Source organism: Bufo gargarizans, chromosome 5 (assembly GCF_014858855.1).
Source record: "Bufo gargarizans isolate SCDJY-AF-19 chromosome 5, ASM1485885v1, whole genome shotgun sequence".
In the NCBI taxonomy this organism is placed as follows: domain Eukaryota; kingdom Metazoa; phylum Chordata; class Amphibia; order Anura; family Bufonidae; genus Bufo; species Bufo gargarizans.
Window position 1 is genome coordinate 192,001,600 of NC_058084.1, and position 25,431 is coordinate 192,027,030.

At 42.0% G+C, this 25,431-nt stretch overlaps 1 protein-coding gene across 1 annotated transcript in view; it reads left to right on the top strand.

Annotated features, from left to right (window-relative positions):
• Window positions 1-809: 809 nt before the first annotated feature.
• The window catches only part of LOC122939379 (transmembrane channel-like protein 2), a 245,038-nt gene continuing 220,416 nt past the window's right edge, over window positions 810-25,431 (top strand). Inside the window, exon 1 of the mRNA XM_044295446.1 lies at window positions 810-2,385. Within this exon, the coding sequence (XP_044151381.1) occupies window positions 810-2,385 (1,576 nt within the window). The remainder of the gene's footprint in view (window positions 2,386-25,431) is intronic.

Consider the following 25,431-nt stretch of genomic DNA (forward strand, 5'->3'; position numbering starts at 1 on the left):
ACTTTGAAACCTCTTCTGCAAGTCGTCACCACCTCTGGAGCCACCTACCGATGGGGTCACCCGTTTCACCTGATAATTCGCAGAAATGGTGCCACTTTTGCTCTACATTCTCCAGATCAGGCGGGTGAGCTTAGCCAGTTCCTGGACAGTCCGCCTATCGCTCTACCGGACTGGCTTGATGTTCCGATTTTCCTGACCCCAACAACTGGCTCCCTGCCACGCCTGAATAATGGCTCCCAAAGAATCCGACCTCAGGTCCCGCACTCTCCAGGATAGGGGATTGTTCTTCTTGACGAGTTGTTCCTGTTGATGAGGGATGGAGCCTTACCCCTCTTATAAGTTCTGCTGTACCTGGAACTGTTCTAGTTGGGGAGCAGACACAGAGGACAGCGTGTTTTATCTTTGCTCTCACTGTCTTCCTGTGTCTCCTCCCGATTCCTTTATAATTGCTGTTCTTTGCATCAGAATGTTTAAAAACAGATTCTGGGCCTGGGGGAAAGGGTAGCCTCATAGTCTGCTCTGCTTAACCCCCACTAGGTCCGTGAGTCTTGGCTCGCTCATTTGTTTTTGGGCTTTCCAAGAGTCGCATAGTGGATACCACTTTCCACTGTATTGGTTCTTATTAGTTTTGTCTGAACTGGGCTAGCCAGTTCTGATTGCTCGCCTTCCTTTTTTTGGGCGTATTGGTATCTGTTGAACTGATCTGTTAGTGTGGTTTGTCTGGCCTTTTGTTTCCTGTCTCGTCTTTTTCTCCCCCCCCCTCCCGATTGTTTTCTCCCTTATTTTTTTGTTTTCCACAGTCCTTGGTCATGTCTGAACTCACCTTCGCATCCATCAATGCCAATGGGCTGAATACGCCTGAGAAACGTTCCTCCATTCTCCGGCTCTTATGGTGTAAAAAGGTGCAGATTGCCTTCATTCAGGAGACCCACTTTCGCAAGGACTCTATGCCGAAATTTGGTTCCCCCAGATACCCGGATGCCTACCACAGCTGCTACGACTTATCCAAATCTAGGGGTGTGAGTATCCTTATTGCCAGATCTACTCCCTGGGAATTCCTAGATTCGAGCTCGGATGATACCGGTAGGTTTCTGTTTGTCAAAGGTAAACTAGGTGGCCAGGTGTATACTTTGGCTAACATATACCTTCCTAACACGAAACAACTGAGAGCCCTAACTAGAATTCTATCTAAATTAGATGATTTTGCTGAAGGCACTCTATTGGTCGGAGGAGATCTAAATGTCGCACTGGATCCACTTGTGGATGTATCGAAGGGTTCCTCTCACTTGGCCTATTCCTATATCCGCCGTATCAGGAGCCTTCTCCATACTCATCAGTTGATAGACGTTTGGCGTACAGTCCATCCGGAAACCAGGGATTATACGTTCTACTCGGCCCCTAGAGATGTGTATTCTAGATTGGATTACTTTCTAATTAGACACTCGGCTGTTCCACTAGTAGCTTCCTCCTCAATTGACCCTATTACTTTCTCTGACCACGCCATGCTGCATGTCTCCTTGAAATCTCCTCTTCCTACGGCTAGATCTTGGCAGTGGCGTCTTAATGAGTCGTTAATGCAGGATCTGGTAATCTCGCAAGACATTGACCTAGCTCTTTCACGTTATTTTGAGGAAAACCAGGTTAATGATACCTCTCCTTTGACAGTGTGGGCTGCCCATAAGTGTGTGATTAGAGGGGAGTTCATCAGACATGGAGCTCGGCGTAAGAAGGAAAGGGCACTGGAAATCTCTCAAATCCTGAGGGAGATTTCAGATTTGGAGCAGTTGCATAAACGCTCTCATGCGCAATCGGCTCGTTCAGCTCTTGTACTAGCCAGATGTAAACTCAAGGATAAGTTAGACACCCGTACAAATTTTCTTTTATCCAAGGGTAGGAGGCATTTCTTCGAGTATGGTAATAAATGTGGCAGGCTACTGGCCAGATCATTGAGGGAACAGAGAGCTAGGAATTACATTCCCAGTATCACTCCTCCTAGAGGTCACGCTCTGAGTAACCCCGATTCCATAACGGAGGCTTTTGCCCACTTCTATCGAGACCTTTATAATTTACCGCAGTCTACCCAAGCTGGTTTGTCATTGGACTCAGTCATGAGTACATACCTGTCAGCTTCAGGTTTACCTAAACTACCGAGTGAGGCCCTTGAGGGTCTGAATGGCCAAATTACTACTGAGGAGATAGGTGTAGCCCTAAAGTCGATGCAACCTAGTAAGGCGCCGGGTCCTGACGGGCTTCCGGCCTCATACTATAAGAGATATCTCTCCCTTCTTCAAACACCTCTTGCTAACGCCCTGAACTGTGTGAGCTCTGGTACTCCCCTCCCTAGGGATATGTTACACGCTCACATTACTGTGATCCACAAGGAAGGTAAGGACCCGACCTCCTGTGCTAGTTACCGTCCCATATCTCTGCTTAACGTGCACATTAAGTTGTTTGCAAAAATTTTGGCCACACGTTTATCCCCCTTCCTATCTGATCTCATACATACTGATCAAGTTGTATTTGTCCCTTCAAGGGAGGCGAGAGACAATACCACGAAAGTGCTGAACTTGATTCATTGTGCCAAACTACAACGCTCCCCCCTGTGTCTTTTATCTACTGACGCCGAAAAGGCGTTTGACAGGGTGGGTTGGCCTTGGTTATTTGCAGTACTTAGCCATGTGGGTATCGAAGGTCCTCTGTTATCATGGATAAGTTCTCTCTACTCCTTCCCCTCAGCGTCCACGAAAGTGAATGGAGTGCTCTCGCCTCCCTTTGAAATTAGGAATGGCACCCGTCAAGGTTGCCCTTTATCACCCTTAATTTTCATCCTGACTTTAGAGCCCCTTCTAAGATCGATAAGGAAAAACCCTGACATTTCGGGTCTGGTGGTGGGGAATCAGGAGTTTAAGATAGCAGCCTACGCTGATGATTTGTTGTTTATGATTACAAACCCCAGGATCACCCTCCCCAACCTTATAACGGAATTTCAGAAGTTCCATAACTTGTCAAATTTGAAAATTAACTTACAAAAATCTGAGGCCCTTAATGTTTCCATTCCAAATTCCCTTGAGGCGGATCTGGCGGGCTCCTTGCCTTTCAGGTGGACGAAAGATGCCATCAAGTACCTGGGCACGATGATCCCCAAGGATCTGAAGGAAGTGTTCTCTAGGAATTATATTCCCCTACTGAGTCGGATTAGGGTGGACCTAAAGAGATGGTCCAAAGGCCTGTATACCTGGTTTGGTAGGTGCGCTATATTCAAAATGAATATCCTCCCACGCCTGTTATACTTTCCAAACCCTTCCTATCCAGTTACCAGCTAGTTTTTTCCATTCTGCTCACCGTGACCTCTTCAAATTTATTTGGGCGGGAAGACGTCCAAGGATGTCTAGATCCTTGCTGCATGTCCCGAAGGACAGGGGGGGTTTGGGGATACCAGACTTAAGGAAATATTATGCTGCCTCCATGTTTCAGCGTGTATTAGACTGGTGCCGACACGTCCCTTTTAAACAATGGATCTCTATTGAGCAACTCTCTTCCCGTACCCCGTTGGCTTTACTACCGTGGGTGGACAAGAAGACCCCGACTGAAATTTCCTCACACCCTATCATAGGCCCTACTCTACTCCAATTTAGTAAATACCGAAGCATTCCTGCTATATCGCCTACGCCATCCCCATTGTTCCCAATTTTGGGACACCCGGACTTTCCGGCAAGTATTTCGGGAGGCCCTTTTGTGCAGTGGAGACGGAGTGCTGCTGGAGCAATCCGAGCCATGTTCTTTCGGCCCATGGAGAGCTATGCAAATGCATCATTTCCTTTGCTCTATTCCATCTTCTCCGGATTTTGATAGAGCCCTCACTCCCTTTGAAAAAATATGCATAGGTTCAGGTGTCTATCGCCACTCTCTCGCTGAGGTATACAAGACACTGGTACTGCCTGACAAGGATTTCTGCCCTTCTTACGTACACAAGTGGACTCAGGATTTGCAGCTGGATATCTCCTCTGACCAATGGCTTAGAATCTTCCAATTAGCTCATAAGTCTTCCATTGCCAGTAAGTATCAAGAGGCTAGTTACAAAATTCTGTCACGGTGGTACTATGTTCCGACACGTCTCCAAAGGATGTTTCCGACAGCGTCCCCTCTGTGCTGGCGTTGTGAATCGTCTCAGGGTTCGCTTCTACATATTTTCTGGCAATGTGACAAAATTAGGCCCTTCTGGGACTCAATTCATAGGGCTTTATCTTCCATTTTCCCTTTCAATATTCCGAATTCGCCTGTTTTTTTCTTACTGCTCCATTCGGACTTGCCCATGAGCTTACTCAGACGCTCCTGTTTGCGACATATGGTCATTGCGGCTAGGTCTTGCATCCCGGTGAAGTGGAAATCCCCTGTTCCACCTTCCATTGGAATGTGGATTCAAAAAGTGGAGGAGATCCGGAGAATGGAGGAACTCACGGCATCCTTGAGGTGCAACAATAAGACCTTTGTTACGTCCTGGGCCCCTTGGTTCACCTTCCAAGATTCAGCGGAGTACAAGTCGTTACTTACCTGAGCTGTCCTTTAAGCTTGTTTGGTCTATGCAGTCTCCCTTCGTTGGATGTGTTCCCCCCCCCCCTTTTTCCGTATGTGGTGTGTCTTTTCCTTTTTGTCAGTCTGATTTCTGTTCTCAGGTCTTGATAGGAGTTCTTCAAGACTAGCTACTTTTGGAGTATAGTCTTTATTTGTCCGCCATGTCCTTTACTATTTTGTTTGGTTGCTATCATGGTTGCCGTAGGCAATGTATATTCAGACTATATTGTCAGGATACCTGTGTGTTACCTGTATTAGTATGCTGGACGGGTTTCGGCTATGCATTTTTGTGATATGTGATGTAACATGTTGCAAGCTTTGTAATACTCTTGAAACATATAAATAAAGAATTAAAAAAAAAAAAAAAAAGAATATGATTTATGAGTATGAATAGGAGTGTTTATGAGTAGAAATTAGCGAATTTCATATTTTGAAATTCGTTCACGCTTTGTTTGGTGGTAAAAGCAGAATTGCGTTATGGATTCCGTTACCACGGACCATAACGCAATTCTGTGATGGAATGCATAACGGAATGCCTTTAGAGGCATTTTGTTATTCATTCCGTTATAATAAAAAAAGTCTATAGGCTGCAAAACCGATCTCTCCCGTTTTCAATATGCAGGGGAATCCTCTCCTGCATAACGGAAACAGGACAGATCCGTTATGCAGGCCATAGACTTCTATTATGATGGAATGAATAACAGAATGCCTCTAGTCATAGAATTGCATTATGGTCCGTGGTAACGGAATCCATAACTCAATTCAGATTTTACCACCAAACGAAGCGTGAACGAGTTTCATAACATGAAATTCGCTCATCCCTATTTATGAGCTTTCAGGAGTTTAGAGATAAGGATCATCCACACATCATAGCTGCTGTAAACAAAAAGCAATAGTCTGCAAATAGACAGAAACTGACAGAAACTGAAAAAACTATTTTTAGCCCAAAATGAACAGAATGTAATAACAGAAAAATACATTTTCCCCAAAGGCATCCTTATTCATAGCCTTTAACCGCCTCCGGACCGTCTAACGCAGGATTGCGTTCCGGAGGCGGTCGATTCATTCCTCCTTCACGCTTCGGCGCATCATCTCACGAGACGCAAGATTACGCCCATAGCTGGCCTGCGCATGCGCATTGCGGGCCGGCAAAAGTTAAAGGAAGAGTTCGTCACCAGCCTGCCAGCCAATGATCATCGCTGGCAGGCTGGTGATTTTCAAAAAATCAAATCACAAGCCAGTTAACACATTATATTTATAAATATAATGTGTTAAATGGCTGCTGTGCTCCTCTGCTGGTCCTTTTCGTTAGTTGGTCCCAGCAGAGGAGCACAGATCACTGTAAGTACACAAGACACAACACATTTAGCCCCAGATCACCCCCCATCACTCCAATTAACCCCTTGATCACCCCTGTCAATCACTAGTGAAAGGGAAAAAAGTGATCAGTGTAAACTGTCACTTTTTTTCCCCACCAGTATTGACTGTTAGGTTTTAGGTTAGTTTAGGCCCCTTTGGTAGGTAGTTAGCGTCAGTTAGCGCCCAGCCCACCACACCGCAGTCACTGATTCGCTGATTAGCGTATTGCTAATCAGCATTGGTACTTTTATAGTTTCTGTAAGTGATCAGAACTGATCACAGTCAGATCTATAATAGTATTAGTGTCACCTTAGCTCACCCTCCACCCAAAACGCAGTGTTTGCCCAATCAGTCCTGATCGGTCACCCACACCTGCGTTCACCCACGCCCGCCCCGCCGCAGTGGCAAAAAATTATATATTTTTTTATCACTGCAAAATCACTTCACAAGCGCTGTGGCGATAAAAAAAATCAGTTTTGATATTTTTTATCAATCGCAGCGGCTTCATGTACTTCGCTAGCCTCCTATTTTTCTTGGGTAGTCTCAAGGAATACCCCCTAAATTTAGTTGACCAAATGGCAAGTAAGGGGTATTCTTCTGAAGAGGCCTACAGGCTTCTGACCCAGTCGGATGAGGAATGGGAACACTCATCTGACGAATCCAGCGGGTCAGAATACGAACCTGTAGAAAGCAGTGGCAGTCTAACCCAAAGTTTGGACAATGAGGTTGAGGTCCCTGATACCACCAGGCGTACCTGGCCCCGTGTTGCTAGACCACAGGTTGCGGAGGATCCGCTTCAAGGGCAGCAGAGTGGGGCTGGCACTGTCGGATTACATGGTGAGGTATACACCAGCAGCGCAGCTCATCCTGGACCTAGTACCAGCACTGCCGTAGAACATGGTGGCGAGCACCAGAAGGGCAGTTAAAGCTGGTACGGTGGCACGTGCATTAGTTCCCCCGTCGCAGCCACCGCACAGACAGGCCCGTAGAGCCCCTAGAGTCCCTGAGGTGCTGGCAAACCCTGATTGGTAGCCCCCAACTTCAGCCGCACCAGTAGTTCCCCCTTTCACCGCCCAGTCCGGAGTTCGGATTGAGACAGCTGAGATCGGATCGGCACAGTTTTTTTTTTTCAGCTGTTCTTGACTGCGGAGCTCTTGGACTTAGTCGTGGCAGAAACAAATCAGTATGCCACTCAATTTATAGTTGCCAACCCGGGAAGCTTTTATGCCCAGTCTTTCCGGTGGAAACCCATCCAAGTTTCCGAATTTAAAACTTTTCTGGGCCTTCTCCTCAACATGGGCCTGAGAAAAAAGCATGAATTGCGGTCATATTGGTCCACAAACCCAATTAATCACATGCCCATGTTCTCTGCTGCCATGTCCAGGACACGATTTGAGACCATCCTGCGTTTCCTGCACTTTAGTGACAACAGCACCTCTCATCCCAGAGGCCACCCAGTTTTTGACAGGCTGCACAAAATTTGGCCCCTCATAGACCACCTTAACACCAGATTTGCATACCCCTGAGCAAAACATCTGCATAGGCGAGTCCCTTGTACATTTTACTGGGCGCCTTGGCTTCAAACACTACATCCCAAGCAAGCGCGCGCGGTATGGGGTCAAATTGTATAAGCTCTGTGAAAGGGCCACAGGCTATACGCACAAATTTCGAGTCTATGAGGGTAAAGATCAGACCCTGGAGCCGGTCGGTTGCCCTGACTACCTGGGGAGCAGTGGGAAGACAGTCTGGGACTTGGTGTCACCCTTATTTGGCAAGGGGTACCATGTTTATGTGGACAATTTCTACACAAGTGTGCCCCTCTTCAGGCATTTGTTTATAGAACAGATTGGCTGCTGTGGCACCACGCGACCTAGTCGCCGGGGCTTCCCCCAACAGCTAGTTACCACCCGTCTTGCAAGGGGGGGAGAGGGCTGCCTTGTGTAACGAAGAACTGCTTGCGGTGAAATGGAGAGACAAGCGTGACGTTTACATGCTCTCCTCCATTCACGCAGACACAACAATCCAAATAGAACGAGCAACCAGTGTCATTGAAAAGCCCCTCTCGGTCCACGACTATAATTTGCTCATGGGAGGGGTGGACTTCAATGACAAGATGTTGGCTCCTTATTTATTTTCCCCATCGCACCAGACGCTGGTATAAGGTGTTTGTATGTTTAATTCAATTGGCTATGTACAATAGTTTTGTTCTCTGACAGTAAGGCTGGGAGAACAGGATCCTTCCTCAAATTTCAGAAAGAGATCATCGAGAACCTCCTGTATCCAGGAAGTTCCATGGCCCCATCCACCAGTGTAGTGAGCCGTCTACACGAGCGACATTTCCCCAATGTCGTTGCTGGTACCTCAACCCAAGCGCCACCCCGAAAAAGATGTCATGTCTGTAGCAGGAGTGGAATAAGGCGTGACACCCGCTATTTCTGTCCTGACTGCCCTGACCAACCTGCCCTATGCTTTGGGGAGTGTTTCCGGAAGTACCACACACAGGTACACTTAGCATAGGGATTGCATCTCACAGGACAGGCACACAGGGCTATTAGGGCCCATTCACACAGAGCTGCTGCAAACCTCTCCTTTCACCTGGGACAAAGTGCATAATATACTTCGCCACATCTCTGGGCGATTTGCGCTTTGCATATTGTCCCATGGGGAAGGAGAGGTTTGTCCTATAAAGGTAAAAAAACAAAAATAAATCACCGGTAAGCAAAAAAGTTAATGTTCTGTTCCAAAAGTTCAATAAAGTTTATAAAAGTTAATGTTCTGTTCAAATGTTATATAAAGTTAATGTTAATAAATTTATTGCGTTGCAGCCTGTTTCTTTGTTTTTTTTTACCTTCTAGGTGGACCAACCGACGAACCAGCTGCAACACTGATGTGCATTCTGACAGAAGCATTGCGCTGCTGTCATATTACACAAAAGTTGGTGTATGCGATGCTGCAAGATGAGATTTCTCCTCTGCAGTAAAAAAGATACGTTTGCCGAGGCTTATGAGCTGAGGGGCGGTGTTCATATGCTTTGGCAAGCACTTTGTAAATAAAAATAAATAAATCCCGGCAATGATTTATTCATCCACATCGATTGATGTGAATGGAGAAATCGGGTTTGCAAGGGCAAACGAGCTGAGTGGGTTTGGATGTTGGGCGGAGCTCCTATGTCCTGGCAGACGCCTTTCCCCTCCTTTTTTTTTTATCCACATTGATCGATGCGAATGAAGAAATCTCTGCCATTAATTTTTACTTTCAGCCCAGAGGCTGAATGGAAAAATGCTGGGTGAGAGAAATATCTCTGTCAAATGACAACTTTGTATAAAAAAATGGGAAAAGTTGTCTTTTAGAGAGATATTTCTCTCACCCAGCATGGGTATATGTAAAAAGACCCCCCAAAACACATTGCCCTACTTCTCCTGAGTACGGCGATACCACATGTGTGACACTTTTTTGCAGCCTAGGTGGGCAAAGGGGCCCAAATTCTAAAGAGCACCTTTAGGATTTCACAGGGCATTTTTTACACATTTGGATTTCAAACTACTTCTCACGCATTAGTGCCCCTAAAATGCCAGGGCAGTATAAATACCCCACAAGTAACCCCATTTTGGAAAGAAGACACCCCAAGGTATTTCGTGATGGGAATAGTGAGTTCATGGAAGTTTTTATTTTTTGTCGCAAGTTAGTGGAATATGAGACTTTGCAAGAAAAGAAAAAAAATATATAAAATCATCATTTTCTGCTAACTTGTGACAAAAAATAAAAACATCTATGTACTCACTATGCTCATCAGCGAATACCTTAGGGTGTCTACTTTCCGAAATGGGGTCATTTGTGGGATGTTTCTACTGTCTGGGCATTGTAGAACCTCAGGAAACATGACAGGTGCTCAGAAAGTCAGAGCTGCTTCAAAATGCGGAAATTCACATTTTTGTACCATAGTTTGTAAACGCTATAACTTTTGCGCAAACCAATAAATATACACTTATTGCATTTTTTTATCAAAGACATATAGAACAATACATTTTGTGAAAAATTGATATAGAAATGTAGTTTTATTTAAAAAAAATTACAACTGAAAGTGAAAAATTTCATTTTTTTTTTCAAATAATTAGGTAAATTTTGATTAATAACAAAAAAGTTAAAATGTCAGCAGCAATGAAATACCACTAAATGAAAGCTCTATTAGTGAGAAGAAAAGGAGATAAAATTAATTTGGGTGGTAAGTTGTATGACCGAGCAATAAACCGTGAAAATAGTGTAGTGCAGAATTGTAAAAAGTGGTCTGGTCATTAAGGGGGTTTAAGCTAGGGGAGCTGAGGTGGTTAATCCTTTTCCTATTAAGGACATATGGTGGCAATTTAGTAGCCAAGGACATATTTTCTACATCAGGGGTCAGCAACCTTCGGCACTCCAGTTGTTCTGAAACTACAATTCCCAGCATGCTCCATTCATTTCTATGTGAGTTCTTAGAAGAGCAGAGCAAGTATGCATGCTGGGAGTTGTAGTTTCACAGCTGGAGTGCCGGAGGGTGCCTACCCCTGTTCTACATCCTTGTTACTGATGGCATGTTCTATTTTTTTTTGTGGGGCCTGGGAACTGAGCAATGGATGTGGACAGCACACAGAGTGCATGAAGTGCATGTGCATGAGGCCTTAAAAGAAGATCAAGATCACAAGCGCTAGAGCCCTTAGAAAGGAGTCTCACTGAAAGCTGCATATACCTGCAGCTTTTATTCCTGAACTGATATTTAAGTGCTCTAACTCATGATTTATTAATTTATATAACTTGAGATTGCCAACTTTAACCCCTTCAGTACTGGGCCACTTTTCACCTTAAATCCCATGCAGATTTTTGCAAATCTGACATGCATCACTTTATGTGGTAATATCTTTGGAACTCTTTTACTTATCCAAGCCATTCTGCGACTGTTTTCTCATGACACATTGTACTTCATAACAGTCATAAATTTGAATCAATATATTTCATCTTTATTTATGAAAAAATCCCAAATTTACCAAATATTTTGACAAATTCTCAGTTTTCAAAATGTCTATTTCTCTTCTTTTAAAACAGAAAGTGATACCTGGGTGATATGGGTTTTGAAAAGGGAAGAATTTTTCTTTTCAAAAATGTTAACAAAGATTTTGAACATTCTGTTTTTACTTTCTCATTGTTGGGTGTTGAGTGCTGAATGATGAGGGGAAAACTGGAATATTTTTTTTAATTTTAGCACAAGGCTGCAACATAACAAACTGAAAAAGTGAAGGGGTCTGAATACTCTATATATACACTGTGTGTGTGTGTGTGTGTGTGTGTGTGTGTGTAGTGCAGGAAAAAATAAAAGAGTAATAATTATTACTCCATCAAAATGATATCAGACAGAATTGGCTTAGGGTTAGGGTTAGTAGGTTAGGGTTAAGGTTAAGAGAAGAAGCTACGCTTTCCTGTGGCTAAGCATTTCTGTAGCCCAGAACACAATAATGAACACATGAAAGTTCTCATATTAGAAGGTAACTTCAAATCCCAAAGAACTAGAAGATTTGGGAATACAAATTTATAACACTGCTTAACACTTTGAATACTTGACTGAATTTGTCCCCAGGATTTATGAGACACTACAAGATCTAATGAGTCTTCTATAGACATACAGCAATTAGATGGCCACAAGAAAAGAGAAGGAGCTCATAGGTAATGGTGAACAAGATACTATTACTTACTCCTTGTGACGCTTTGCGATACTAGGAAATCGCAAATGTGCCATATCAACATAGAAATATAGAAACATAGAATGTGTCGGCAGATAAGAACCATTTGGCCCATCTAGTCTGCACAATATACTGAATACTATGGATAGCCCCCGGCCCTATCTTATTTCACAATCACAAAGACAAAACAGCCTTCACTAAGAATCTTCTCTTTTGACTAAAAGGAGTAATTCACAGAGCAGAGGTGCCATTATCACCACCTTGTGACAAATCTTTCCTGCCCATGCCAAGTTGAGTACCCATCCATCTAGTTCTCTTATGACAAAACCTCATAAACCTGGTCTTTCTGCAGCCATAGTGTCCCCAATACCAGCAGGGGTCTCACACCCACAGCCTGGGCAGCGAGCTTCAGAAGAAAAGGACAGATCCTTATCACACAGCTGGTTGGTACAGGAAGGAAGATGACCTGAAAGTCCCCTTCAATCCATAAGCTTCATATTTTTCCCATATTTTCCTAATATTTCATGGGTTATGGAAATGTGAAAGGAACCATCTTTTCAGAGATGGTTTTGGTTCTTCTAACCCACCTTCTAGGAAACCCGTGGGCAAATCAGAGGTTCCCGCTCTGAGATATAAAGGTTCTCAGGCACCCTGTATTATCTTTTAGTCGTATTTGTTATCAGATGATGTGTAAAATTGTACTGATTATCAATATCAACTCTATTTCTTGATTGGACTTACGGGATATGGAGAAATGGGCAAAGCAAAGATTCTGCCAGATTTTCTCCCTATGGGGCAAAGGACTGCCCCTGTTCTAATTACACAAGGCTGGACCTGAACGTGTCATAACCACTCCCCGCTTCAGAGTAGGTAAAAACAGTGACACACTCAGGTCCTGCGTCCTTCTTCTACCATCTGACGTCGACTAACATCACGACCGCCCGCGGGACACGGGCACACCCCACCATCTTGGATTATTCCTTTCAAAGACTTTGCCTATTACTGGACACTACCACGGTATTTCTGAACTTACAGACATTCTATTCCCTTCCCCCTCTTACCTATTTCTATCCAAACCAATCTGTTCAACTGGCCGGTATATTTATCTGTCAGCTTTAATATATATATTTTTATGTATAGTTTTAGAATAAAAACTAACGATTTCATCGTTCCAGTTTTGCCCTTGTTACTTGATGACCTGATCTATGCTAAGAACTCTGTCCTCAGAAGACATACTACCAAATTGTATTATTTTTATAAATTGTTAATGTACTAGCTAGGTTGCAAATAACCGTTTCGTCCCTTTAGGATTAGCTAGCCGGAGTCTCTTCGTCCCGATTCAATATGAAGAGTGGTGGCAGCAAATTAATTTGATTTCCAGCGTGAAATCAGTAATTTTATTTTTACCGATTGTACATACAATCGTGATTGCATCCTGTCTGGGTCCACCAACCAATCTTAAACATCTTCTGTGCTCACAGTGGATTCGCCTCCAGAAGTCTCTAGTGGAGACCTGTATGGCAACTGTGGCTTAGTACGACGGGATTGGCGGGTGGTTGTCACACTCCTAACCAGGGTGAGTGATTGCTACTCACCTTGGTTTGGTTGCACTGCGTGTAGTGCAGCTCTGGTGGAGATAAAAGAGTTGGGGCCGTCTGGGTTGGTACAGCCGAATATTGTCCAAGTTGACCATGGGCGGGAGCCAAGCCGCCACTTTGGTGCGTATTGTGATATATGAAAGGGAGCTCGTCTGCACTGGGTTCGTGCGGCAAGCGGATGGACACAAGGCGCAATTCACAACCCAATTGTGGATACAGAGTAGTTTTTGAATGAGAAGGTGTGTCCAAACCTTTGGTCTGTACTGTACAGACCAAAAGTTTGGACACACCTTCTCATTCAAAGAGTTTTCTTTATTTTCATGACCATGAAAATTGTAGATTCACACTGAAAGCATCAAAACTATAAATTAATACATATGGAATTATATACTTAACAAAAAAGTGTGAAACAACTGAAAATATGTTATATTCTAGGTTTTTCAAAGTAGCCACCTTTTGCTTTGATTACTGCTTTGCACACTCTTGGCATTCTCTTGATGAGCTTCAAGAGGTAGTCACCTGAAATGGTTTTCACTTTACAGGTGTGCCCTGTCAGGTTTAATAAGTGGGATTTCTTGCCTTATAAATGGGGTTGGGACCATCAGTTGCGTTGTGGAGAAATCAGGTGGATACACAGCTGATAGTCCTACTGAATAGACTGTTAGAATTTGTATTATGGCAAGAAAAAAAGCAGCTAAGTAAAGAAAAACGAGTGGCCATCATTACTTTAAGAAATGAAGGTCAGTCAGTGTGAAAAATTGGGAAAACTTAGAAAGTGTCCCCAAGTGCAGTCACAAAAACCATCAAGCGCTACAAAGAAACTGGCTCACATGCGGACCGCCCCAGGAAAGGAAGACCAAGAGTCACCTCTGCTGCGGAGGATAAGTTCATCCGAGTCACCAGCCTCAGAATTCGCAGGTTAACAGCAGCTCAGATTAGAGACCAGGTCAATGCCACACAGAGTTCTAGCAGCAGACACATCTCTAGAACAACTGTTAAGAGGAGACTGTGTGAATCAGGCCTTCATGGTAGAATATCTGCTAGGAAACCACTGCTAAGGACAAACAACAAGCAGAAGAGACTTGTTTGGGCTAAAGAACATTGTACTTCCATTCCAGAACATTGTACTTGTTCCTCTGCATAAATGCCTTAATGGATTTTGAACAGTGTTTAGGGTCAGTGTCTTGTTGAAAGATCCAGCCCCGGTGCAGCTTCAGCTTTGTCACAGATTCCTGGACATTGGTCTCCAGAATCTGCTGATACTGAGTGGAATCCATGCGTCCCTCAACTTTGACAAGATTCCCAGTCCCTGCACTGGCCACACAGCCCCACAGCATGATGGAACCTCCACCATATTTTACTGTAGGTAGCAGGTGTTTTTCTTGGAATGCTGTGTTCTTTTTCCTCCATGCATAACGCCCCTTGTTATGGCCAAATAACTCAATTTTAGTTTTGTCAGTCCACAGCACCTTATTCCAAAATGAAGCTGGCTTGTCAAAATGTGCTTTAGCCCACCTCAAGTGGCACTTTTTGTTCTGAGGGCAGAGAAAAGGCTTCCTCTGCATCACTCTCGCATACAGCATCTCCTTGTGTAAAGTGCGCCGAATAATTGAACGATGCACAGTGACTCCATCTGCAGCAAGATGATGTTGTAGGTCTTTTGGTGCTGGTCTGTGGGTTGACTCTGACTGTTCTCACTGTGTGACTCAGGCCTTCATGGTAGAATATCTGCTAGGAAACCACTGCTAAGGACAGGCAACAAGCAGAAGAGACTTGTTTGGGCTAAAGAACACATGGATGGACATTAGACCAGTGGAAATCTGTGCTTTGGTCTGATGAGTCCAAATTTGAGATCTTTGGTTCCAACCACTGTGTCTTTGTGCGACGCAGAAAAGGTGAACGGATGGACTCTACATGCCTGGTTCCCACGTGAAGCATGGAGGAGGAGGTGTGATGGTGTGGGGGTGCTTTGCTGGTGACACTGTTGGGGATTTATTCAAAATTGAAGGCATACTGAACCAGCATGGCTACCACAGCATCTTGCAGCGGCATGCTATTCCATCCGGTTTGCGTTTAGTTGGACCATCATTTATTTTTCAACAGGACAATGACCCCAGGGTCATTGAACCCAATCGAGATGGTTTGGGGTGAGCTGGACCGCAGAGTGAAGGCAAAAGGGCCAACAAGTGCTAAGAATCTCTGGGAACTCCTTCAAGACTGTTGGAAGACCATTTCAGGTCACTACCTCTTGAAGCTCATCAAGAGAATGCAAGAGTGTGCAAAGCAGTAATCAAAGCAAAAGGTGGCTACTTTGAAGAACCTAGAATATGACATATTTTCAGTTGTTTCACACTTTTTTGTTGTGTATATAATTCCACAGGTTTTGATGCCTTCAGTGTGAAGCTACAATTTTCATAGTCATGAAAATAAAGAAAACTCTTTGAATGAGAAGGTGTGTCCAAACTTTTGGTCTGTACTGTATATAAAAAAAAAATATTTCCTCCAACTATTAGGCACCTCTCATTAATTATTCTTATTATTGTATCAACCTTTGTGTTTTTTAGACTTGATAAAGGGGTTTTGTGCACCCGAAACGCGTCGTCTTTGCTAAATAAAAAATATTTTGTATCCACAATTGGGTTGTGAATTGCTCCTTGTGTCCATCCACTCGCCACACAAACCCAGTGCAGACGAGCTCCCTTTCTATAGACATAGTCGGGGATCCAGGTCTCTGAGATAACATAAATTTAGAGACCATAAAACTTTCACACCCCTTATCTGTAAGATAATTAAGGACTCATTCTCAAGATCTTTGATATGTTGTTCTGTTATTTTTCAAATGTTCATTCATTCCCCCATGTCTCTGTTCTTATTGTATATATATATATATATATATATATATATATATACAGTGGGATGCGAAAGTTTGGGCAACCTAGTTAATCGTCATGATTTCCCTGTATAAATCGTTGGTTGTTACGATAAAAAAAAATTCAGTTATATATATCATATAGGAGACACACACAGTGATATTTGAGAAGTGAAATTAAGTTTATTGGATTTACAGAAAGTGTGCTATAATTGTTTAAACAAAATTAAGCAGGTGTGTAAATTTGGGCACCACAAAAAAATGAAATCAATATTTAGTAGATTCTCCTTTTGCAGAAATTACAGCCTCTAAACGTTTCCTGTAGGTTCCATTGAGAGTCTGGATTCTGGTTGAAGGTATTTTGGACCATTCTTCTTTACAAAACATCTTTAGTTCATTCAGGTTTGATAGCTTCCGAGCATGGACAACTCTCTTTAAGTCACACCACAGATTTTCAATTATATTCAGGTCTGGGGACTGAGATGGCCATTCCAGAACATTGTACTTGTTCCTCTGCATGAATGCCTTAGTGTATTTTGAGCAGTGTTTAGGGTCGTTGTTTTGTTGAAAGATCCAGCCCCGGTGCAGCTTCAGCTTTGTCACAGATTCCTGGACATTGGTCTCCAGAATCTGCTGATACTGAGTGGAATCCATGCGTCCCTCAACTTTGAAAAGATTCCCAGTCCCTGCACTGGCCACACAGCCCCACAGCATGATGGAACCTCCACCATAATTTACTGTAGGTAGCAGGTGTTTTTCTTGGAATGCTGTGTTCTTTTTCCTCCATGCATAACGCCCCTTGTTATGGCCAAATAACTCAATTTTAGTTTTGTCAGTCCACAGCACCTTATTCCAAAATGAAGCTGGCTTGTCAAAATGTGCTTTAGCCCACCTCAAGCGGCACTTTTTGTTCTGTGGGCGGAGAAAAGGCTTCCTCTGCATCACTCTCGCATACAGCATCTCCTTGTGTAAAGTGCGCCGAATGGTTGAACGATGCACAGTGACTCCATCTGCAGCAAGATGATGCTGTAGGTCTTTTGGTGCTGGTCTGTGGGTTGACTCTGACTGTTCTCACCATTCGTTGCTTATGTCTATTCGAGATTTTTCTTGGTCTGCAACTTCGAGCCTTAACTTGAACTGAGCCTGTGGTCTTCCATTTCCTCAATATGTTACTAACTGTGGAAACAGACAGCTGAAATCTCTGAGACAGCTTTCTGTATTCTTCCCCTAAACCATGATGGTGAACAATCTTTGTCTTCAGATCATTTGAGAGTTGTTTTGAGACCCCCATGTTGCTACTCTTCAGAGAAAATTAGAAGAGGAGGGAAACTTACAATTGACCCCCTTAAATACTCTTTCTCATAATTGGATTCACCTGTGTATGTAGGTCAGGGGTCACTGAGCTTACCAAGGCAATTTGAGTTCCAATAATTAGTTCTAATGGTTTTGGAATCAATAAAATGACAACAGTGCCCAAACTTATGCACCTGCCTAATTTTGTTTAAACAATTATAGCACACTTTCTGTAAATCCAATAAACTTCATTTCACTTCTCAAATATCACTGTGTGTGTCTCCTATATGATATATTTAACTGCCATTTTTTATCGTAACAACCAACAATTTATACAGGAAAATCATGGCGATTAACAAGGTTGCCCAAACTTTCGCATCCCACTGTATATACATATATATATGTTGCTGTTTCTTCATATATTTCTGTAGCACGCCTGATGAATGGACTGGTGTTGTCTCGAAATCTTGCTATGTAACATCATTACTTCTATTTTTGTTAGCCATTAAAAAGTATCAAACCTGCAATACTCTTATTTTGTTTCTCTTAATGAGAGCACTAAACTAGTTTTCTATTGGCTAACACGGTACCAGACTTTTTCCTTTTTCTTTTAGTACAAGGTCTGTTACTTGAATAATAGGTATAGGCTTAATTTATAAACATTGTGTAACAGAAAAACTGGCCATTTATGCATACTATAGTTATGATGATTTATGGTTTATTCAATTCTGAGCAATCATAATTTTTACTGTAGTCTGAATGCAGAAATCAAACTAAGATAGTAATATACATAGAAACATGTATAGAAATAAATATCCCCGTGTCATCTACTAACTACAATATGCTTAGTGTAATTGGAGCAACCGCCTAGTGCTTTAACCAAAATGATCCTTCTAGACAGGACTGCATGAAAGCAGTAATGGGCCTTGTTTTTAAGATACTATTCTACCAGAAGAAGTTGATTTATTATTGGATTAATATTTATAAGCCAATCAGCATAAGTGGTAGGGCCAAGTTAATATTTTAGATGAATATGAATATTTCAAAATTCAATAATAGTATAAATGTATTAAGCTGGGCTGGGATTGATTTTATTATGTGGAAGGTTCTGTACAAAGTACAAAAAGTGTTACCAGTAACACTAGGAAGAACAATACATTACCTGAAAGCATTTCTATATTTAAGGCTGTGTCTAATGTCTTGGCATTTGTAATCATCAGTACGAGCATTAGTGTGAAGTACGAACTGCTGTACACAGAAGTATCCCTGCCATAAAAGCCTAGTAAAAAAAACAAAAAAATAGTCAATATTGGACAACCCCTTCAGATATATCTTATAATATGTCTGACCTAGATGCATCAAGGTTGTATAAATGTATACTTATATATTAGATTCTATGCATGCAGCAACTGCTGAGCTATAACGGAATATAATGGTATTCTAGGACGGAATGCAAAATGCAAGTCTTTATGATGAATTCCGTTTTGTTCTGTCCTAATACATGTCTATGGGCCAAATGCATGAGAGAAAAAATTGTCCTGCCAGCATTGACTGGATATTGTAGAAATACACCCCAAACTGGTAATCCCTAGTTCTTAACTGAATTTATCAATTTCTGGAAGCATAACAGACTGTTATTTTATGAAGAATAACTTTTTTTCTAAATAAAAAAAACATGTAAGGGAATGGAAATAATAAATAAACCAATGTGGATAAATAGAAATGTAAAGGGGACAATAGATAACAAAAATAAAAAAAATACAATTTGTAAAAAAAAACAGATAAAGGCACCCAAGCTGGAGACAGAGAGGCTCCACTGCCAAAGAGAGCAAAACTAACCATAAAATATTCTTCAGTTATGTAAATGGTAATGGTTTAAGGAGTGATGAGGGGGGAGTTTTAGAGGGCAATGAAGAGAAAGCAAATTTATTAAACATTTTTCTCCCATGTATTTACGGAGGAAAAGGAAATATTAGATAAAATGTAGTGTAGATGTAGTGTGTAAATGTAAATGTGGTGTCTCAGGAAGAAGTGCAGCAGTGTCTTAAAAAGATTAAAATAGACAAATCACAAGGTCCAGATGCATATTTCCCCGTATCCTAAGATAAGTAATGTAATAGATAGACCCTTATTTCTGGTATTTAAGGACTCTATAATGACAGTGTCTCTTCCACAGGATTGGCACTTAGCAAATGTTGTGCCAATATAAAAAAGGGGGTGAAAAACAGAACCCAAAAACTATAGGCCGGTAAGTTTAACATCTGTTGTGGGTAAACTGTTTAAAGGTTTTCTAAGAGAAGCTATCTTGGAGTACCTCAACGAAAATAAGCAAATAATGCCATATCAGCATGGCTTCATGAGGGATCAGTCATGTCAAACTAATTTAACCCTTTCATGACCAAAGGTCATTGATGCCCCAGTGTCCAGGTCAAAATTTACAAATCTGACATGCGTCACTTTAAGTGGTAATAGCTTTGGAACACTTTTACTTATCCACGCCATTCTGAGAATGTTTTCTCGTGACACATTGTACTTCATGACAGTCATAAATTTGAGTCAATATATATCACCTTTATTTATGAAAAAATCCCAAATTTACCCAAAATTTTTAAAAATTAGCAATTTTCTAAATTTCAATTTCTCTGCTTCTAAAACAGAAAGTGATACCTCATAAAATATGTATTACATAACATTCCCCACATGTCTACTTTATGTTGGCATCATTTTGGAAATGTTATTTTTTTTTTTTTAGGACATTACAAGGCTTAGAAGTTTAGAAGCAATTCTTAACATTTTTAAGAATTTCCAAAACCCACTTTTTAAGGACTAGTTCAGGTCTGAAGTCACTTTGTGGGGCTTACATAGTGTATGCCCCCATAAATGACCCCATTGTAGAAACTACACCCCTCAAGTTACCTAAAACCAATTTTACAAACGTTATTAACCCTTTAGGTGTTCCACAAGAATTAAAGGAAAATGGAGATGAAATTTCAAAATTTCACTTTTTTAGCAGATTTTCTATTTTATAAATTTTTTTCTTTAACACATTAAGGGTTAACAGCCAAACAAAACTCAATATTTATCACTCTGATTCTGCGGTTTACAGAAACACCCCACATGTGGTCGTAAACTGATGTAAGGGCGCACGGCAGGGCGCAGAAGAAAGGAACACCGTATGGTTTTTGGAAGGCAGATTTTGCTGGATTGGTTTTCTGAACGCCATATGTTTTTTATTTTTCTACCGATCGTCTTGTGCAGGGGCTCATTTTTTGCAGAAAGAGTTGAGGTTTTTATTGGTACCATTTTTGGGTACATAGGATTTTTTGATCATTCATTATTACACTTTATGGGACAAGGTGGCCAAAAATTGGCTGTTTTGGAACAGTTTTTTTTTTTTTTTTTACAGCGTTCATCTGAGGGGTTAGGTCATGTGACAGTTTTATAGAGCAGATCATTACGGACGTGGCAATACCCAATATGTATACTTTTTCTTATTTATTTAAGTTTTACACAATAATAGCATTTCTGAAACCAAAAAAATGATGTTTTAGTGTCTCCATAGTCTGAGAGCCATAGCTTTTTTATTTTTTGCGTGATTGTCTTAAATATGGGCTCATTTTTTGCGGGATGAGGTAACGGTTTGATTGGTACTATTTTGGGGTATATATGCCTTTTTTGATCACTTGGTGTTGCACTTTTTGTGATGTAAGGTGACCAAAATGGCTTATTTTTTTACACCGTTTTTATTTTTTATGGTGTTTATTGGACGGGGTTGATGATGTGATATATTTATAGAGATGGTCGTTACGGACGCGGTGACACCTAATATGTTTGTTTTTTTTGTTTGCTTTTTTATTATAGGAAAAGGAAATTTATTTTTTACATTTTTATTTATTTATTTTTACTTTTATTATTTTCACTTTTTTTTTATCAGTTCCCTCTTGGATCTTGAAGATCCAGTGGGGCTGATGGTTGTACTATACTTTGCAATGCTCTTGCATTGCAAAGTATAATACAATCAGATGCCTGTAGGTGGCAGCACTGGACGCCTATACCATGGCAACCGGACGCCTTTGCAAAGCGTCCGGTTGCCATGGCAACCATCGGGCGCTGCGATCGCAGCAGCCCTGATGGTAGAGAGAGAGGGAGCCCTCTCCCTCTATTAACCCTATGGATGCCGGTACTGCGGCATCTATAGGGTTACAGCAGTGTCAGCATAGAGCTGACACATGCTGCTGATGGCGGCGGCTCAGGAATGGAGCCGCCGCCATCACACACAGAAGGGGGACCGCATCGGGGGCAGGGGACAGGGGGCATCGCTGGAAACTGGGGAGGGGGGGCAGCATTTCACTACTTACAGGAAGGGGCTGCAGGAAGGGGCGGACCGCATCGGGAGGAATTGGCAGGAGAAGATGATGGACAAGAAGGGGGCACAGGTCAGGGCAGGAGGGGGCGGACTGCATCGGGGGCAGGACAAGAACGGGGCACAGATCGGGGGCTTCAAGGGGGCACAGATCGGGGGGGGGGGCTTCAGGACACATTACCGATTTCAGGCTCTGATCTGCAGAGCGCAGATCAGAGCCTGAAACTGGCATTTTTTTCACTGCCGCGATCCGATTGGTTAGTCTGATCAGACTAACCAATCGGATCGATTGCCGGCAAGGGGCCACTCTGATTGGTCCCTTGCCGGCATTACTGCACTGCATGCTGTCCGTGACAGCAGCAGGGCTGGGGCAGAAGCTTTAATCCAAGCGCTTTGCAGCGCTTGGATTAAAGAGCTGCCAGAACGTATATATACGTGGTAGCTGCACGGGGTATGTGCAGCTATCACGTATATATACAGATTGCAGTCGTGAAGGGGTTAATCAGTTTCTATGAGGAGGTAAGTTCTAGACTTGACCCCGGCAAATCAATAGATGTTGTATATCTAGACTTCTCCAAAGCATCTGACACTGTACCACATGAAAGGTTATATGGAAAGAAAATTTTGTCCAGTTTCTCTTGATGGTAATCCAAAGGCTCTTTATTCAATGATCAATATAAAAACATCCAGGTACAATAATGCAAAGTCAATGCGTTTCGGGTAGAAAGCAATTTTAGCCCTTACACTGCAGGATTTACCTTTATAGGAGGGAGGTGGGGTCACACCTGAGACAATCAGGCTAGAGACCAACTCCTCCCTTCCACGAAGGTGTACATGGGTAAAAGCATACTAAATCTGACTTGTATGATCCATTTCAATAAATCAAATCAAAGAAGTAGGGAAAAATAAAAATTAGTACTGTAAGATTAGGTCCAGTCTTTTGTTTAAACCTTGGGGCTGGTGACTTTCTAACTGAAAAATCCAATATGATTCTCTATTTAAGAGTTTCCTTTTTCTGTCACCACCTCTCACTGGTCTCTTAACCTTTTCAATACCTTGTACTGACATATGAGAGATATCACCACCATGAACCATAGCAAAATGGAAACTTGCCACAGATATATTGCGGTTTTCATGGTGCGGTATGTCCGATATGTGTTTTCTAATTCGTGTTTTTATTGCATTGGTTGTGCAACCCACATATTGCAACATACATTTTGTACAGGTTATTAAATAAATCACATAGGTAGTATTACAATTCAGAAAGGATTTTATTTTAAAAACCTGGCCATTAATGCTGGATTCAAAACTTTGAGAAATTTTCATGTGTTTACAGCAAGTACAAATAGAGTGGCCACATTTATAATTTCCTTTTGTTGACAGCCATGTACCTTGTGATGATCGGGACTTCTCATTTTGAAAGAGACTCGGGCTCACAGAATTGGCTATAGTAGGCACCTTCCATGCTGCGCATTTGATTCCATTCTGTGCTATTGTTGCCCATTTTTTGTCACATGCTAGCACTGGGAAGTGCTTTTTTGACAATATTGCAAATTTGTGTATATTCGTTGCTATATTGTGTGACAAAAATATTTTTCTTTTCACATTTACTGGTCTCCCTAATTTTTTGTCCCTTTGTTTTCACATGTGTAGCAAACAATATGTCCCTGTTCATACTTAGAATATCTTTGTTGCATTTTATCATCGTTTTTTCGGAATACGCTCTGTGTGTCAATCTCCTAATGATATCTTGCGCCTCTGATTCATAGGCTGACTCATCACTGCAATTTCTTCTTGCCCTGATCAGTTCTCCTTTGGGTATATTTCTGATAGTGTGGGTGGGATGGCATGACCTCGCATGTAGTAATGTATTACCCGATGTGGGTTTTCTGTAGGTGCTGGTGTAAATGGAGGCTGTGGCAGAGTCCCCCCTAAGGCGCAAATCCAGGAACTCAAAGTTCGTGGCGCTGTGTTGAACAGTAAACTGGATACCGTTCACACATGCGTTAAGATATTCCGCAAAAGATGGTATGGCCGCCACATCACCAGACCAGATAAAGATCAGGTCATCGATGTAACGGCCATTTAGTATGCTTTTACCCATGTACCCCTTCGTGGAAGGGAGGAGTTGGTCTCTAGCCTGATTGTCTCAGATGTGACCCCTCCTCCCTCCTATAAAGGTAAATCCTGCAGTGTATTTGAAATAGTCATGAGTAAGGGCTAAAATTGGTTTCTGCCTGAAACGCGTAGACTTTGCATTACTGTACCTGGATGTTTTTATATTGATAATTGAATAAAGAGCCTTTGGATTACCATCAAGACAAGCTGGACAAAATTTTCTTTCCACATACTTATTTTCTTTCCACATATTTGCTCCCATTTCGGGGGAAGGAGCTGTTCCATGCTTCAACATTGGAATCCTTGGCAGGTGAGAGCTGCTCAAACCATTTACTGCTTTGCACATGAAAGGTTAGTATATAAAATGAGAATGCTTGTACAGGAAAAAAATGTCTGTATGTGGGTAAGTAACTGTCTCAATGATAGAAAACAGAGGGTGGTTATTAATGGTACACACTCAAATTGGGTCAATGTCACTAGTGGAGTACCTCAGGGTCAGTATTGGGCCCTATTCTCTTCAATATATTTATTAATGATCTTGTAGAGGGTTTGCACAATAAAATAGTTTATACTGATGATACTAACCTGTGTATAGTAATTAACACAGAAGAGGTCAGTGTACTACTACAGATATATATGGATAGATTGGAGGCTTGGGCATAAAAGTGGCAAATGCAGGTTTAACACTGACAAATGTAAGATTATAGACATGGGAAGGGAATATATAAACCACCAGTACATACTGTACTTAATGGTAAAACATTGGGTAACACTGAAATGGAAATGAACTTGGGAATTTTAGTTGACAGCAAACTTAACTTTAGCAACCAGTGTCTAGGAGGTGCTGCTAAGGCCAATAAGATCATGGATTGCATCAACAGGGGCAAAGAGTCGCATGGGAGAGTGGAGAAACTTACTGACTTTGAGGATCCTGTCTGGTGTTAGGTAGGGTGCTCTTGGTGTAGATGAGTTTTGAGTTGTAAGAAAGGATCGCAGTGAGTCTTGCAGGTCATGGTGCAGTCTAATTTTATTCAACAAGTCCACTGTACTTTACTGAGGCAGTTCAATAAATGGTTCACAGAGACACTGATCACATTAAATATAGTCTTTGCAGTTGGCATATGCAGTTTTCAAGGCTGTGTATAGGAGGCTGTCTATTTCTCTTTTCAATCAGGTCGTGCAAACGCTTTGGGCTAAGGGGTGCAAATGACCTCTTTTACTATATGGTGTCTGTGCAGTATTCTCCCTGGAATACAGTCTCTGAACAGAAGACCATTCCTTTCCTTTTGATATGATGGGGACCCTGAAGCTTATTGCTTCAACCAATATGCAAAGAAATCTGTAGTCACAATGTACTTTTCTCTGACAAATGCTCTGCAATTCCCTTATGTGGCTGCTATACGTTCTGCTGAATCGAGTAGCTCTTTCTAGTAAGGGCTGGCACATATGCTGTTACTTTGCTGCTCTTTTAATCCACAGGTCTAATAGATTCCCTAATAAGCTCTGCTCCTTGCTGCACTATTGCTGCTTACTCACTCATAGCTTATTCTA